This window comes from Hippopotamus amphibius, chromosome 6, assembly GCF_030028045.1.
Source record: "Hippopotamus amphibius kiboko isolate mHipAmp2 chromosome 6, mHipAmp2.hap2, whole genome shotgun sequence".
Lineage (NCBI taxonomy): Eukaryota > Metazoa > Chordata > Mammalia > Artiodactyla > Hippopotamidae > Hippopotamus > Hippopotamus amphibius.
The window spans coordinates 85481166-85500012 of NC_080191.1; the positions used below are offsets into that span (position 1 = coordinate 85481166).

Genomic DNA, 18847 nt, shown 5'->3' on the forward strand with positions numbered 1-18847 from the left:
AAAATGGGTTAAAGACCTAAATGTAAGGCTTGATGCCATAAAACTCCTAGAAAAGAACACAGGCATAATACTCTGAAATAAATTGTAGCAATAGTTTTTTGGATCTGTCTCCTAAGGCAAAAGAAACAAAAGGAAAAATAAACAAGTGTGATCTAATTAAACTTACTTTTGCACAGCAAAGGAAACAACTGACAAAACAAAAAGATGACCTATGGAATGGGAGAAAATATTTGCAAATGATGACCATGAAGGTGTTAATTTCTAAAATACATAAATAGCTCATACAACTCTATATTAAAAACCCAAACAACCCAATTAAAAAATGGGCAGAAGACCTGAATAGACATTTTTCCAAAGAAGACATACAGATCACATGAAAAAATGCTCAATATCGCTAATTATCAGAGAAACGAAAATCAAAACCACAACAAGATATTACCACATATCCTCTCAAAATGGCTGTCATCAAAAAGTCTACAAATAACAAATATTGGTGAGGATGTAGAGAAAATGGAATCCTGAAACTAACACTGTTGGTTGGAATAAGTTGGTGAAGACACTGAAAACCATGGAAGTTCCTCCAAAACCTAAAAATAGAACTACCATATGATTCAACAATTCCACTCCTGGGTATACAACCGAAAAAAACAAAAACACTAATTCGAAAAGATACATGCACCTCAATGTTCATAGCAACGCTATTTATAATAGCCAAGATATGGAAGCAACCTAAGTGTCCATATACAGATGAATGGATAAAGAAGCTATGAAAAGAATGAAATTCTGCCATTTGCAACAATGTGGATGGACCTAGAAGATATTATGCTCAGTGAAATTAGTTAAACAGAGAAAGACAAGAAGTCTATGTTTTCATTCATATGCGGAATATAAAAAAATAAATCAGATGAATATATATAACAAAGCAGAAAGAGACTCACAGACATAGAGAAGAAACTAGTGGCTACCAGTGAGGAGAGGGATGGGGGAACCGCAAGATTGGAGTATAGGATTAAGGGATACAAACTATTGTATACAAAATAATAAGCAACAAATATATATTGTAAAGTACACGGGAATATAGCCATTATTTTGTAATAACTTTCAATGGAGTACAATCTATTAAAATGTTGAATCACTATGTGCTCCTGAAACTAATATAATATTGTAAATAAACTTTAATAAAAAAAAGAAAAAAAAGTGAAACTCTGAAAAATTTTCTGAGAACAAACATGATATTTCACAGACCTGTTAGCATCAGATGGTGCTAGTGAGACCCATGGAGAAACATTACCAATTCAGATAAAAGGAAGGATTATGGGTTTTCCAGGGAATGTAGTCCACACATATGATCCAATACCCCAAATCCAAATTTGGAGTAGCCCAAAGAATATGCAAATTATCAATCACACAAGTGAAAAAGAAACACTTTTTCACTTGTGTGATTGATAAGCCTTTTTTCTAAAGTGAGCAAAGTATTTTGTTTTCAGTTTATTTGTTGAATTCACATTATGTGTAGGTGTATCAGGCATTAACAGTGCAGTTAGTGAATAAGAAAGTTAAAGTCTTTCTCTTGTGATACTTACTTTCTAGTGGGGGAGGCAGACAATGAGTAAGAAAAATAAATAAGAAAGTAGCAATGCATGTTGTGAAGAATATAAAATAGCCTTATATAAAGAGAACAACAGAGTAACACAGCTGGACTGTCAGAAATCACCTCAAGGAGGGATATTCAAGGAGGTATACAGAAGAACAGTTTGTAGAATAAAATAAATTGAAAACCACCTCAATTCCATCAATAGTAGGAATGCTAGATCGATTATGATATATCTATATAAGGCAGCTGATACAAAGAATGGAATATATGTAGTGAAATTTTAAAACATCCACAATAATCATTGAATTAAAAATTTGTGTTACATGCAGTATGATGATATTTATGTTAAAATGGTGTTAATTTCTATGGCTATACACATAAGTTAGTGTGTAAGTAGATGCCTGAAATTACACATAACAAAATATAAGTAGGAGTGACCTTGGAGAGGTGATAGATGTGGAGACCCAAGGTATCAATGATTAATGAAGTCTTGTGCCTTAGCAGCTATGTTTTATAGTTTTACAAGTAAAAGATACTCATGCATTACTTTTGTAATTAAAATTTAATTTTAAAGATTTAAAAGTAAGGCAACTGGATATTGCCAGAGGAGAGGGGAGTTGAGGGTGGGTGAAACGGGTGAAGGGGCAGGGGCACACCTTCCAGCTATAAAATGAATCAAACCTGGTGATGTACAGCATACAGGGGGTGACTATAGTTAATAATGTCAGATTGCATATATGAAAATTGCTGAGAGTAAATCGTAAAAGTTCTCATCATATGAAAAATAATTCATAACTATGTATGGTAACAGATGGTAACTAAACTTATCATGGTGATTATTTAGCACTGTATACAAATATTGAATTATTATATTTCACACCTGAAAATAATATATTATATGTCAAATATACCTCAATAAAAAATTAAGGCAATTTGATTACATAAACCAAATTTAAAAGACAACTTCTAATTTCAACTTTGTTACTGCAATCTTGAAAACACCATTTAGATCAACCCTTTTTGTGTAAAAAGGAACAGCCATATCTCTTCATTATTAACTATTCTTGGAGGTTTTATACTCAAAGTTAACATCATTGCATCAATAAAATCATTTTGTATGTGAACATGATCAAAATAGAAGAACAGATGTGAAGAAAGGAAATTAAGTTGTCTTAAACTTCATTGTTTCAAACTCACACAGAAAACAATGTAATGATGAAACAGTCTGGTAAAACATGTGATGGGGCAGAAGTTCTGTCACAGAGGAAAGCTTTTTTATCGCTTTTCAGTAAACGTTTACTGCACTGATCTTTGGAAATAATCTGATTTGAAAGGCAGCTACACACACCTCCTCTCACTGAATAGTTTTCCTCAAGGACAACTACGCCGTTGAAATTTGTAAAGCTAAGACATGTTCTTTGTGATGGATGGGAGTCAGCAGATGTTAGGGAAAGCAGAGTGTGATAGATTCCTAAACTTACCACTGACCTCAAGCACCAATAGTTTTATAAATTAATCTTAACACCTTAGAAAAACTGTGAAAGCAAACCCAGAGAGGCACAAAATAAAGAAATTCTGTTTCTTCTGTAATATCCCTGTTTAAGTCCCAAAAGTCTTTTGGAACAACCTACGTGTTCTCCTATTTGGATCAATACATAAGCACATTCTACCCACTAAAAAGATAATAAAAGTAAATAAAAGTTGGTTATTATTCATAGAGATACGCAAGTATCTCTAATCAGATATTTAAGATGGCATGTTTTTCTTGAGTAGAAGACATTCAATTAAATTTTTGTAGCCTTTTATTTTTCCCTTGGCTGTACGACGTACTAAATGGTGACATAGAATATACTAACGGTGTCTTCACTGGCTATTGGTAAAGAGGAAATCTTGCAAAAATTCTGTAACCATGAATTTCTCTATGTGGTTTTAAAAGGAAAAAAAAAAAAACGACATCAGTGAGAACATCTAGCTGATGTTATCACCAGGGCAAGCTGGAACTCTCCTTACTCACTAAGGTTCCTCAGAGAAGAGGATCCTAGAATATCAGAATCTATAGCAAAAAAACATGCTTAATATCATTGATTTTTCACCCACATAAATACGAGTTTAAATTACATCAGTATCCTAAGAGTTAGCACATTTCTAGTAGGTTTGCTCTTTACCTAGAAAGTCTAAGAATGTCCCCCTTCTAGACTCTCCAGAAACTACTGATGGGAGACAAGTAACATCATAAAACCTTAGATGTAGATCCGATTTAGGGCAAAGAACGTGGGGAAAAACCTCAGAATACACAGAACCCAACAATGTGGTGTGTTAACTGACACATGGTGGTATTAGCTTTTGAGATGGACGTTTATCTCCCCTCCATGCAAAAGAAAACAAAACAAAACAAGATTGTATAACTTGGCTACTACACTGAAATAAACCCACATAAGTACTTAAAATGGGGAAGTCTAATTAAGCCTTAATCATGGATTTTTCTGCTCTTTGAGACTTTAATATCTCATAGCATTAGCAATGAGAGTAAGATGATTTTGACCAGATATATTGCAATTACTTGCACAAACAAAGCAATACATGGAAGAATGATTCATCCTTATTTATTGCAATTATTTTCTTTTGTCTTCATGAATTCATAAAATATATGAATAAGAAAATTAAATGTCACTCAATGATTTTATAACAAAACAATTTGGAAGGGCCCTATAAATATTGCATTACTCTGATAATAGATTCAAGGTCATGCAAGTAATGTATTGGCTAAATGACCATAGAGATTGCTATTTTATTCTGCAATTCTAAGCTGAATTACTAGGGCAAAATGTTGAAATAGCATTTGAGGTTCTATAATTTTAAAACAGTAGAGCTTTAAAAAAATCCTCATGGAATTCACATCGCAATGTGCTTTACACATTAGGTAATGCAATCCTATCTTGGGGTGTAACCTGATGGCATCATCACACACAAACACATTCATCACGCTGACCTGCAGACTCAAAAAGGAGACTGTTTTCTCTCACATCCCACTAACTTATCATATTCCTGTTGACTAGAAGGCAGTTAAAATAACTTAATGCGCTTTGAATATCTAGTCCAAAGTAATGTAAGAAAACATCTGCACTTACGTTTTTGAGTCATCCCATAACACACAATAGGGATTCAAAGTACCCTAAAAATAAGCAGAGAAAGAATAAATGTATCTTGAGTACATACATAAAAAACTGAAGGATTATGTGAAATGCAAACAGAATGACACATTTCTTATCTTGCACTAAGATACTTTAAAGATTCCTCCTCTATTTTTTTGCATAAAAAAATTACATGTCCTTTCTCATAGGTTTAATGGCCCATTTTATGAAATTCTATTCATTAAAATTTTACATTTATTCCAAACATCATAACCCATAATATTTAGTTTTTTAAAAAAATTATAAATGAAGGTCTCAGATACAACAAGGTCCATATTTTGATGATTTCTATTTCATTTTTTTCTGTAAAATATTAATTGCTGGATTATTCCCTTTAAGGTGGCCAGTGTATTTATAATCTTATTTAATATTTACAATATTTAAATCACAGTGAAACGTCCTGTAACAGGTACACGTACAAACCACCACCCCTACCACTTCTTCAGCCTCCAGGGGTGCAGCTTCCAAGAGGCAAGACATGGCTACATTAATTGTCCATTTCCAGAGCGCTTGTGGACTTGCAATATTTACTTAATCAACAGATCATAGTCCTACAGAATCACATCTAATAAAACTAGGAAAAACAGGCTAGACTTTTATTGAGTTTAATGATTACGTATTGAGTAGCCACAATGACCTTCAGGATGACACAATGAGTTTTCCACATTGGATTACCCACCAAGTACTTACTGTTTTGAAGAGTACTAATTGTTGGAATGTTTTTTGTTCTGTCTTTCTGTCACATTCATTGGGTCTTATATTTCCCTTTGAAACTAACCTAGTCATTCTTCTTCTCTGTGATATCATTAGGTATCCACAGATCCTCTCCTCCTTTCTATTAAACACACTTGGTAGCTTTCAAGTCCTCTCATCCTCCACGACATTCATCTCCCAGAGCACAAACTTTAAAGTGTGCTTAGGGAAACCATCCACCTGTGTCTTGCCTGCACAGGACAAAGCGATACTATTCCCTCTCCAAGTAGGCACCATATTCCCAACAGTGCACGCCAACAGGGATATTTTCGTAGTCTTCCCCAGAGCTTGACAGGTATTATTATTATTTTTTATTGGAGTACAATTGCTTTACACTGTTGTGCTAGTTTCCATTGCACAACAAAGTGAGTCAGCTGTTTTTATACATATATCCCCCATATCCCCTCCCTCTTAAGCCTCCCTCCCACCTTCCCCATCCCACCCCTCTAGGTCATCACCAAGCATCAAGTTGATCAAATCAAAACTACAATGAAGAATCACCTCACACCAGTCAGAATGGTCATCATCAAAAATGTCTAGGAAAAATAAATGCTGGAGAGGCTGTTGACAGATATTATTACACCTTGAAGTCTCTCAGGAGCCTTTTGAATCCTGATTTTGACATCCCACACATTCACTCTTACTTCTAAACTTTGTGTTACTGCAGGATTAAGAAACAAACATGATATCTGTGGGCTCATCCAACAAGTCATTGATAAAAATGATGAACAGGCCAAGGCAGTGAAAGCTATAGTCCTGAAACAGGCTACTGGCTCCATCTCACAAGTGGACATGCCCCCACACCTACGAGCCTGCCCTCAGTCTTGTTTCCAAGTAGATAATCACTGGGATGTATCTGGCAAAGCAATATTTTTAAAAGTCTCGGCAAGTTCTTTGTGAAACACTGCCTTTCTAAGTGCTGTTCACTGAGTCCATTCTAGAGTTCCACCAGAAAAAAGAAACTTAGGGTCATTATTCTAAAAGTGGTGAAATCTACCCCAATTTCACTATTCATTTTAATTGGGTCATTTGACTAATTCCCATGTTTTACCACCGTTACCATTCTAGAAAATTCTTCAAAGACCACATCTGTATGGTATCCTACTTATCAGATGCTCACACCTATAAACTATGATTTTTAGAACATAAAATATTCCCTTCCCTGAAATGGGTTATATTCTTACAGAGATTGATGAGGAACACATGTGGAATGTTCATACAACAATAAAGAGACATGCTTATACAAGTGTCACCAGTGATAATTTACTTTTTAAGGGACAAATGATGGACAGAGCATCACGGTCTTTGTTAGAGCGAGTTTCATGGAAGAAGTGGGTCCTTATCTCCTTTTAAAAGGAGGCGTAGGTATGGATGTTCAAGAGATGTGGAGGGGGATGGTGCTTCAAATTGCCTTCTTTCTCTGTCCTATGAGACCCTGTCTGGTTTTACCTGAAATTCTCATACAGCCTGTGACTTCCTAAGAAATCCTCAGCTGAGCTACAATGTTGTATCATAAAGTTATGCTACATTTATCTAGGGTTCTGTTCAAAAGAGCTCAGAGCACTTTATAGAAAGTAACTTATCCCTGGAAATGACAATGAAGGGCATGGGAGTATACATGCCATGGATATGGATGTAAGTGTAGGTGAGGACCTTGAGATGACAAGTCCTCTACACTGAGTTCACTTCTTCAGTAACGTACGAGTGAGATTAAGTTCTGCATAAATCTCTGCATAAACCAACACAGGATACTTCTGATAGCATTAATATTTCATAATTAGAGCTCGTAACAGGTTACAACAAAAGAAAATGATATTAGAAAAGAAATAGAATATGCACTTAATTGTTCACATATCCCCTTCCATTTTATCCCTCTAGAGAAACTAATTTCCATTTGGGATGAAAGTATAAAGGTGAGAAATTCTTCTTCTACTCTTCTCCATGCCTCTGTCAACCCTAAGTTTTACCCACTACCTACCTCACCCCTCATATCTTAGATCTTATGCTTCTATCTCTTTCAACTTTGTGAAAATTTAGGAACAATTCACTTGAGAATTATAGGTTCTGAAATGCACCACTCAATCTTGCGTTTCACTGTACCTTCCAGGACCTACACAAAAAACAGACACCCCTTTGTGAACATTCATTCCAGAACTGTCACTCATATGTGGGCCTGTGAGCTGAGGTCAGTTACATAAACATCTGAAGTTTATAAAAATAAACAGAACAAACAAACTAGAGGAATCTTAGTACCTGGATAGACCAGGCACTTAGGGAATAAGAATGTGAGATGGTAAACAAAGCAAAAACCAATGATGAATGAATTCTAAATAGGAAAAAAAAATCTGGCTAAAAGGTTCTGGCCAAAAGAAACCACTTGTAAAATATTTGTTGTAATTTTCAGGTACTTTTCTCAAAGGCAGTCTGCTGCAAGATTTGTTATGAGGAATTTACAGAAAATCAATAAGAGGAAAGGGTGAGCCCAAAAGAAAGCAGGAATAAAGTGTAACGGCAGAAGCAAGAGGAAAACAGGCAGCTGAGAACTAACTCACAGAAATGGATTTAAGAAATTCATGAAACTAAGAAACCAAATGCTGTCAGATAAAGGAGCCAAACCAGCTAGAGAAGATTAATTTATAGAGCTGTCAATATAATTGACATTTAAATATTAAAACTGAATGTACAAGGACCTCTGTTCAGTCCTGAATGGTGGGTTTTTCCTTCAGTTCCAGGGCTTTCCCCTATACTTCCTAAGTGTAATTATACACTAGATTGTCTAATTGTGGGATACACTGCAGTCTAGCACCCTTCAAGTTGTTTGCCTATTTCAAAAATCGGAACATATGGCTAGCATATACTTGAACTCTTGGTGAAATTTAAATGTTAATAAAATAGTATACTCAAAAAAAAAAAACTGAATGTATTTGAAAACTTTTGGAAAAAATATGCTGTTCTTGAAAAAGCACATTTTTGGCCAAAAAACGTCTCTTGACTTCATTTAAAACAGTATTGCTGAATTTGAATTAAACATTTCTACTCACCCACTTTTAAGCACTTAAAACACGTACCATGGAACGTCCCCAGTGGCGCAGTGGTTAAGAAACCGCCTGCCAATGCACGGGACATGGGTCCCATCCCTGGTCTGGGAAGATCCCACGTGCCACAGAGCAACTAAGCCTGTGCTCCATAACTACTGAGCCTGCACTCTAGAGTCTGCGAGCCACAACTACCGAAGCCCGTGCCCCTAGAGTCCATGCTCCACAATAAGAGAAGCCACTGCAACGAGAGTCCCAAGCACCACAATGAAGAGTAGCCCCTACTAGCAGCAACTAGAGGAAGCCTGTGCACAACAACAAGGACCCAACACAACCAAAAATAAGTAAATAAGTAAATAAACAATAAATTAAAAAAGAAAAAAATACAATATGTACCATGACCCAAGTTTACTTGTTACCATAGATGTTCTATACATCACTTTTAGTGTCTTTAATAGCCTTAGATATTTTCTTTTACTTCTCTCCTGTCTCAACATCAAACAAACCAATACAGATCCTCCTTGACTGATGATGGAGTTACATTCTGATAAACCCACTGAAAGCTGAAACTACTGTAAGCTGAAAATGCACTTAATACACATAACCTACAGAACCTAATAGCTTAGCCCAGACTACCTTAAATGTGCTCAGAACACTTACTTTAGCCGACATTTGGGCAAAATTATCTAACACAAAGCCTGTTTTTATAATAAAGTATTGCATATCTCATGTGATTTATTGAATACTGCACTGGAAGTAAAAAACAGAATGGCTGTTGGTGCAGAATGGTTATATGTATATCACGACTGTGTGGCAGATTGGGAGCTGTGGATCACTGCCCAGCATCACAAGAGAGTACCCTACTACATATCTCTAGCCCAGGAAAAGATTAAAATTCAGAGTTCTAAGTACCGTTTCTACTGAATGCGTATCACTGTCCCACCATCATAAAGTCGAAAAATCATCAATCAGGGACTATCTGTATACCTATTTAACAGTGCAACACATCAGTAGCTTTGTCCATGTGTTTATATAGGTGGTTCTCTCTTTTCCTTTGGTCTGTATAACTTTTCTATTTTCTTATTTGTAAAACAGGGAATTTAGACATCTTTCCTAGCCTTAGCCCTTAATGATTCTAGAATGACATTTATAAATGAATTATTTTTCTTTTACAAAACTCTCTTCCAAGTCTTTTTTTTCCCCTATGGGATATTTTCAATATATCTCACTATGGTAAATCACTCTCACAAAGAGAAGTCAGAAGAGTGAGAGAAGATGATCAAAACAAGTTCATCCATTCATGCACAAATCACTTAGTAAAAACACCTATGACACTCCAGGTACCTTGGAGACACCGGGGACACAACATTGAACAAAACAAAATCCTTGCCTCATACACTTAGCTACAGTGAAGGGGGCAGGGAGAGAGACCAAAAAAAAAAAAAAAAATCCAAACAAATAAATATATAGTATGCTAGGTGGTAATATGTGCTATGATGAAAAGTAAATCACACTGAGTAGGAAAGACTGGGAAGTGAATGGATTGCAATCTTATATACTGAGAAGCCTTCAGCAATAAGATGATATTTGAACAAGGAAGTCACTTACAGAAAACGACTGGTGAAGGAAGATGTTTACAGAAAAAATAAAAGTCATAATAAACGTGAATGCTGACCAAGTTACTTTAATTTTTCCTTGCTGTTTTTAAGTTCTGAATAAATTCAATTCACATGCTATCTTAATTACACTCTTGCTATCTTAATGTTTTCAAGGTGTTTTCTCTGGACCTACTTTAGAATCAACTGGGATATTGGCTCCAGGAATTTTGAGATTGGGGCTTAACCTAAGAACATACATTCTAACAACTACTCCCTCCACTCCTTATAATTTTAATCTTCATTACATTTGTAGAAGCATGGGCACACAACAGAAATAACATGGCTACTTCACTCTGCTTTTCTTTAAATTCTCGAATGCTTAGTCCTCATACGCCATAGCAAATTCCTAATCTGGAAAGCTCTTCACTTTCTTGTACCTTTCACAGTCCTCTTGAAACAAAAATATTCTCTTGTCTGTAGAGGCAAAGTAAGCTCGTAGGTAAAGCATCTATGTACATGGAGAAGGCCAGTGACCTCCTTATCACTCTTTCAACATTTCCAGCGCTCTGGGTCAGATGTTCCAGGGCAAGTCTTTCTGTCACATCTTCCAGTGAATTCTACATTGAGTTCTTGTATGTGGACGGGAGAAGGACAGTTCAGTTGAGACTACAAAGCCTCTCTTTATTTCCAAAATTTTAGATATAAAGGCATTACATTAAAAAGACCTGGATTTTGCTAAGCTTATCCTTCTTTTCTATCCCCACTTTTAATTATATTTATTATCTAACTGCACAAACAGATTTTGGGAATTCCTAAGAACATTTCCAAAATACCCAACTTGACACACAAAAGACTAATTTATATCCTGCCTAAATTCTAATACTACTTGAGAAAAAGCCACATTTTAAAAAGCTCAGGAATGCATTCTAAGGGAAGGAAGATTCTAGTAGATGTATATCTTTCCACAGTCAAATCTCTGACAGGTCACTAAAGCTGATCGGGGAGAGAGAGCCCTTTCTGGATTATGTCTTGTAACATATAAACGTCTTCACAGTCCCTGAAAGTGTGACACAACACCCAAGGGGATGATGCCATTGAAAAGGTATCACATCACACACAACTCAACAACTGGTAACAGTCCCTTGAATGTTCTGCTTACCTCTTCTCAAGGTTTTGAGAGTATTTTAGTATTTATAAATGATACTTCAAAAGAGCTAAATCTGGGTCTATCTCACATTTTTTGACAGGGTAGCTGACATATACCTGAAGTCCAAAGAGCCTCACTGAGAATACAATACTGTATTCTTACTTAAAAGGAGATGGAGATATGGAATTCTTCAACTTATTTCCATGAGTTCTACAGAAAGCATCACATTGAGAACATTAAGAAGATGGAAAAGGAAGAGTTGTCTTTAGCTAAAGCAGGAGAGCATAGAGGCCACTGAAGAGAGAAACGCAGACTATGGTTCTATCAGGATAAGTCACGTCCTCCAGGAGCTAGCAGCTATTCAGTTACCACACAGAGGGAGGGCATATGTGTAATTCAGCTTCTTCTGTCTGGTTACTCAGTAGCCCACATTAACCGGATGACATTATTTTTGTGGATGTGATAACAGCTTGCTTCTCTAATTTCTTAGATATATCACTCATCACCGAATGTACATTATTTCTCGACGAATACTTTCTATTTGACACATGGGAAGTAGTAAAAGTAGAACCACTATCAGAAATACTTTATATGCATATCCTTCAAAGAAAATCATTGCCTCCACATGTATCTCTTAGAGCTTCCTCCCCGTATGTGACTGCATCATTTCCAACAACAGTGTACAAGCCTGGCGTACCTCGCAACAAAAAATAGGCTATTGACAGATAAAAACTCTTTAAGCATTTCCTGTGAGTTTAATTGGCAAATAACTTTAATAAACAAACACTCAAATAACTAGATTCCATATAGATAGAGCCTACAGCTTGTCTTTTCCTTTTATATCCAAGAGGATGTAACAATGTAGTAGCACTTTCACGGGGTTGTAGCAGAGACAAGGTCTGGCCAGGCTGTTTTGCACAGTTCCAATCTATCCGCTGCCAGCAGAGAAGTTTTGCTAAACTGCTTCAAGAGCACAACACGTCTACAAACATCAGAGTTGCCCCTGGCATCCTCCAATTTTTCCTAATATCCCTCTACCACTTTACAATGTCAATTCTTATTGTCTGGTGATTCCTTTAATCAGATTCTTAAAATCTGGCATGATAATCAGTAGGGCAAAATGTAATCTCTAGTTGCTAACTGACTTTCATTGAGTAATATATTATCATTATTGTAGTTTATCTGATTCAAAATGGCACTGTTACTGTATGCAAATATATTACTTTCATAATCAAAAAAATAATAATTTTGCAATGCTCCGATGCGGGGTTATTAGTTTTCTATTGCTGCTGTAACAAATTACCACACACTTAGCAGCATAGAACAACACAGATTTATTATCTCACAGTTTCTGTGTGTCAGGAGTCTGGTAAACTTAGCTGGGTTTCTGCTCAAGAGATTCACAAGGCTGGTATCAGAATGTTGCAGTCCTTTCTGGATGTGGGGATGAATCCGCATCCAGGCTGGTTCGGGTCTCAGCAGAGATCCATTCCTTGTAGTTGTAGGACTGAGGTCCACATTTCCTTCCTGGTTGATGACCAGGTGCTGTTTTCAGCTTTTAGAGGCTGCTCATATACCTTGGCTTGTGGCTCTCTTCCTTCATCTTCAAAGTCAGCAATGGCAGGCTGAGTCCTTCTTACCTTGCATCTCTCAGACCATAGCCAGGAAAAGCTTTCCAATTTTAAAGGCTCATGTGATTAAACTGGACCTACTCACATAATCTAGGACAATTGCCCCATCTCAAGGTTCTTACCCTTAATCACATTTGCAAAGTCCCTTCTGACAGGTAAAAATAACATATTCATAGGTATGGGGGCTAGGGTGTGGGCATCTTTGAGGGGCCACATTCTCCTTACCATACGGGGGTGACAACTTATGCATTCCAGGGACCAAATCTGGGTTGCTACCTACTTTGTAAATCATATTTTGTTGTAATAGAGCCACACCTGTTTTTATATATTGCCTGTGGTTGCTATCACACTACAAATAGCATAGCTGAGTAGATGTGGCAGAGACTGTTATAGATCATATGTCTAAAATACATACCTGACTCAACTGAAAATGTTTGCTGACCCCTGCTCCAACAATAGCATAATTAGTCTAAAATCTTTTTGAAGAATATCAATGTTGTATTATGAATAAGAATAAACTGAATGTGAAATGTAAGTGGGACGAATGCTTACTCAAATTTAGGAATTTAGGATAAACCAAAAAAAAAAAAAAAAAACACCCAAAGAACTGTAGCTAGAGAATAATTTCTACCTCAATTTCAGCCACTGGCAGAACCATCAATCTACTTGTCTAGTTAGCATTTCAAGACTCTCCCATAAAAACTACCAAGATCTTTAAGCAGGCAAAACATCAGAAATCTTTTCTAAGTGGCCGTAAGCTAGGGAAAAAAAGTAATTTAAAAAGTAAAGGGGGGGAGAGAAAAGATGGCGGCGAAGTAGAGAGACGTGGAGTGCATCCCTCTCCACAGATGCATTGGGAATGCACGGAAGGACGCAGTCATTCCCACAGAGAACCAGCTGAACACCAGCAGACGGCCTCGGACACCAGAAAGGGCTGCGGGGAGCCCGACATAGCCAGTAGGGAGGCATCTACGAGGGCTCAAAGAGGGTGAAGCGGTGGAGCTGTGGCAGACGGGAGGGAGTGAGAAACATACGGAGGGTCCGCAGCGCAGCTCAGCGTTCCCGGACCGAGACATCGATCTGTGGCTGAACGGAGGGTCCAGGAGCGGGAGTGTGGGAACCGGAGAGCTGGTTCAGGGTGAGAAACATTGTTGCCGGTAGGGTGATGGACCGAGAGGACAGGAGGGAGGAGGTCCGCGGAGAGGAGTGCCCATCCCTGAGAGCTGCCCGGCCATGATGGCGGCTGGAGGCTGCAGGCTCACGGGTGGGGGGGAGGAGCCACGCATAGCCTCTCTCTCTCTTTAGGCGCCTCTGCAACAGGCAGTGGAGAAACGCCCTGCGGGCCACCTAAGGCACTCAGGGATAACAAGCACCCTCAGGCACTCGGGTGGGGCTAGATTAAAACCCCTTGGAACGCCTGCAGCAGGGAGGCTGCCGAGAGAAAAAAAAAAAAAAAAAAAAAACAGCATCAAAAAGAAAAAAACCCCGAGGAGAGAGGCCCAACTCTAAGACTTTCTGTTTACGCCTGAGCCACCAGCGCCCTCTGCAACCGGCACCTCCAAGCCTGCCTGAAACAACAGGGTGCCACTGCTCACTCACTCCCAGGAGAAGGAGCCACTATTGTACCCTCTCCCTCTCCACACACCGACGCTTACAGACAAACAATAAAGGAACCTCTGCTGGTCACAGAATAACACAAAAAAAACCCAAGGCAAGGAGAAGGACACTTACAGCTGAGACGCTAAGGAAACAGAAATAGTAGTATCAGTACCTATTGAACTGGTCCATTCTGGGATCAGTTCTGGATTTTTTTTTTTTTTTCTTTCTCTCTCTTTTTTTTTTTTTTTTTTTTTTTTTTGATTTATTAAATATGATCTTAGCCCTAAGGGATCTACAAGTTTTATAACAAAATTTTTAATGATTTTTTTATTCTTTTTTTTTTTTTTTGCCTTTTTATATACTTCTATATCTAGCTAAGTTTTTGGTAGTATGGGCAAAATATCTCTCATACTTTCCTTTCACCCATATCTTTTATACATTTCTATTCCTTTCATTTTATTTGCATATTTCCAACCACAGTACACTCTTCTGTTCCCCTTTCTTCCAGCCTTTTTAAGTTTATTTTATCTTAACATACTTATAAGCAACACTGTCGGTCTGCTCAGACTCCTTGCTCTATTCTCCAGATGATGCACTGCCTTGGTATTTAATATTAGGCTTTTGTCTTTATCTTAGTTCTTAGTACAGTTGTCTAATTACATTCTGAGAATCTCCATTCTCTCTGGTGGTACTCCAGCTCTTTTCTATATTTGATCCTAGCTTACAAAATCTCCCTGGATTGATGTTAGTATGTGTAGGGTGTTATTTGTTGTTTGTTTGCTTTTGCTTTTGTCTCTGATTTGTTCTGTTTCAGTTGTCAATTTCTGCTGGGTTTCTCTTTGAATATCTGATAGCATACTGGGGTTCTGTCAGGTCTTTCTAGAGCCTTATGTCCTAACGGATTCAGTAATTGTGTGTCTTATACATGTATGTGTTTCCTAGACTTAATATTCGTTTAATCCAATACTTGGACATTAGTCTGAGGCTTGGACAGTCTTCTATAAACACCTCTATCGCCAGGACAAGCAACCCCAAAAGTTTGGACAACCATGAGGAAACAAAGAAACACCATGCAGGCAAAGGAGCAGGAAAAAAACCCACAAGACCAAATAAATGAAGAAGAAATAGGAAAAATGCCTGAAAAAGAATTTAGAGTAATGATAGTAAAAATGATACAAAATCTCAATAACAAAATAAAGTACAAGAAACAGTTCATAAGAACTCAGAAAAACAAACAGCAATGGATAACAAAATAACTGAAATTAAAAATACTCTAGATGCTATAACCAGCAGAATGACTGAGGCAGAAGAACGAATAAGTTGGAAGATGGAATGGGGGAAATAACTGTCACAGAGCAGGAAAAAGAAAAAAGAATAAGAAGATTAGAAGACAGTCTCAGAGACCTCAGTGATAACCTTAAATGTACCAACATTCGAATTATAGGCATCCCAGAAGAAGAAGAAAACAAGAAAGGGTCTGAGAAAATATTTGAAGGGGTTATAGTGGAAAATTTCCCCAACTTGGGAAAGGAAATAATTAACCAAGTCCAAGAAGCACAGAGAGTCCCATACAGAATAAACCCAAGGAGAAATACACCAAGACACATATTAATCAAACTAATGCCAATTAAACACAAAGAAAAAATATTAAAAGCAGCAAGAGAAAAGCAACAAACAACATATAAGGGAAAACCCATCAGGATAACAGCTGACCTTTCTACAGAAACTCTGCAGGCCAGAAGGGAATGGCAGGATATACTGAAAGTCCTGAAAGAGAGAAACCTACAGCCAAGAATACTCTACCCAGCAAGAATCTCATTCAGATTTGAGGGAGAAATCAAAAGCTTTCCAGACAAGCAAAAGTTTAGAGAATTCAGCACCACTAAACCAGCCTTACAACAAGTGCTGAAGGAACTCCTCTAAGTAGGAAACACAAGAAAAGGAAAACACCTACAAATACAAACCCCAAGCAATTAAGAAAATGGTAATTGGAACACACATGTCAATAATCACTTTAAATGTAAATGGATTAAATGCTCCAACCAAAAGACACAGACTGGCTGAATGGATACAAAAACAAGACCCTTCTATATGCTGCCTACAAGAAACCCACTTCAGACCAAAGGATACATATAGACTGAAAGTGAAGGGATGGAAAAAGATATTCCATGCAAATGGAAGTCAAAAGAAAGCTGGAGTAGCAATACTCATATCAGACAAATTAGACTTTAAAGTAATGACTATTACAAGAGACAAGGAAGGACACTACATACAGATCAAGGGATCCATTCAAGAAGAACATATCACAATGGTAAATATCTATGTCCCCAATATAGGAGCACCTCAATACGTAAGGCAAATGCTAATAGCTATAAAAGGGGACATTGACAGTAACACAATAATAGTGGGAGACTTGAACACCCCACTTACATCAATGGACAGATCATCCACACAGAAAATAAATAAAGACACACAAGCTTTAAATGACACATTAGACCATCTCGACTTCATTGATATTTATAGGACATTCCATCCAAAAACGACAGACTACACTTTCTTCTCAAGTGCACACGGAACATTTTCCAGGATAGATCACATCTTGGGTCACAAATCAAACCTCAGCAAATTCAAGAAAATTGAAATCATATCAAGCATCTTCTCAGACCACAACGCCATGAGACTAGATATCAATTACAGGAAAAAAACTGCAAAAAATACAAACACATGGAGGCTAAACAACTCACTCTTAAACAACCAAAGAATCACTAAAAAAATCAAAGAGGAAATCAAAAAATATATAGAAACAAATGACAACAAAAACACAACAACCCAAAACCTATGGGATGCAGCAAAAGCAGTTCTAAGAGGGAAGTTTATAGCAATACAGTCCTACCTTAAGAAACAAGAAAATGATCGAATAAACAACTTAATCTTACACCTAAAACAACTAGAGAAAGAAGAACAAAGAAACCCCAAAGCAAGCAGAAGGAAAGAAATCATAAAGATCAGAGCAGAAATAAATGAAAAAGAAGGGAAAGAAACCATAAGAAAAATAAATAAAACTAAAAGCTGGTTCTTTGAGAAGATTAACAAAATTGATAAACCATTAGCCAGACTCATCAAGAAAAAAAGGGAGAAGATGCAAATCAACAGAATTAGAAATGAAAAAGGAGAAGTCACAACGGACACCTCAGAAATACAAAACATCATGAGAGACTACTACAAGCAACTATATGCCAATCAACTGGATAACCTGGAAGAAATGGATACATTCTTAGAAAAATACAATCTTCCAAGACTGAACCAGGAAGAAATAGAAACCATGAACAGACCAATCACAAGTACGGAAATTGAGGCAGTGATTAAAAATCTCCCAACACACAAAAGCCCAGGACCAGATGGGTTCACGGGCGAATTCTATCAAACATTTCGAGAAGAGCTAACACCTATCCTTCTCAAACTCTTCCAAAATATTGCAGAAGGCGGAGCACTCCCAAACTCATTCTACGAGGCCACCATCACCCTGATACCAAAACCAGGCAAAGATGTCACAAAAAAAGAAAACTACAGACCAATATCACTGATGAATATAGATGCAAAAATCCTCAACAAAATACTAGCTAACAGAATCCAACAGCACATTAAAAAAATCATACACCACGATCAAGTGGGGATTATCCCTGGGATACAGGGATTCTTCAATATACACAAATCAATCAACGTGATACATCATATCAACAAATTGAAGGATAAAAACCATATGATCATTTCAATAGATGCAGAAAAAGCTTTTGACAAAGTTCAACATCCATTTATGATAAAAGCTCTCCAGAAAATGGGCATAGAAGGAAATTACCTCAATATAATAAAAGCCACATACGAGAAACCAGAAGCGAACATCAGTCTAAATGGGGAAAAACTGAAAGAATTTCCTCTAAGAACAGGAACAAGACAAGGGTGTCCACTCTCACCATTATTATTCAACATAGTTTTGGAAGTTTTAGCCACAGCAATCAGAGAAGAAAAAGAAATAAAAGGAATCCAAATTGGAAAAGAAGAAGTAAAATTGTCCCTCTTTACAGATGACATGATATTATATATAGAAAACCCTAAAGACTCTACCAGAAAACTGCTAGCACTAATTGATGAGTTTAGTAAAGTAGCAGGATACAAAATTAATGCACAGAAATCTCCTGCATTCCTATACACTAACAACGGAAGAGCAGAAAGAGAAATTAAGGAAACTCTCCCATTCACCATGGCAACCAAAAGAATAAAATACCTAGGAATAAACCTGCC

General features: G+C 37.0%; 1 protein-coding gene across 1 annotated transcript in view; it reads right to left on the reverse strand.

Annotated features, from left to right (window-relative positions):
* The window catches only part of ADGRB3 (adhesion G protein-coupled receptor B3), a 751391-nt gene that overhangs the window by 305450 nt on the left and 427094 nt on the right, over nucleotides 1–18847 (reverse strand). The window contains exon 15 of the mRNA XM_057740064.1: nucleotides 4723–4766. Within this exon, the coding sequence (XP_057596047.1) occupies nucleotides 4723–4766 (44 nt within the window). The remainder of the gene's footprint in view (nucleotides 1–4722; nucleotides 4767–18847) is intronic.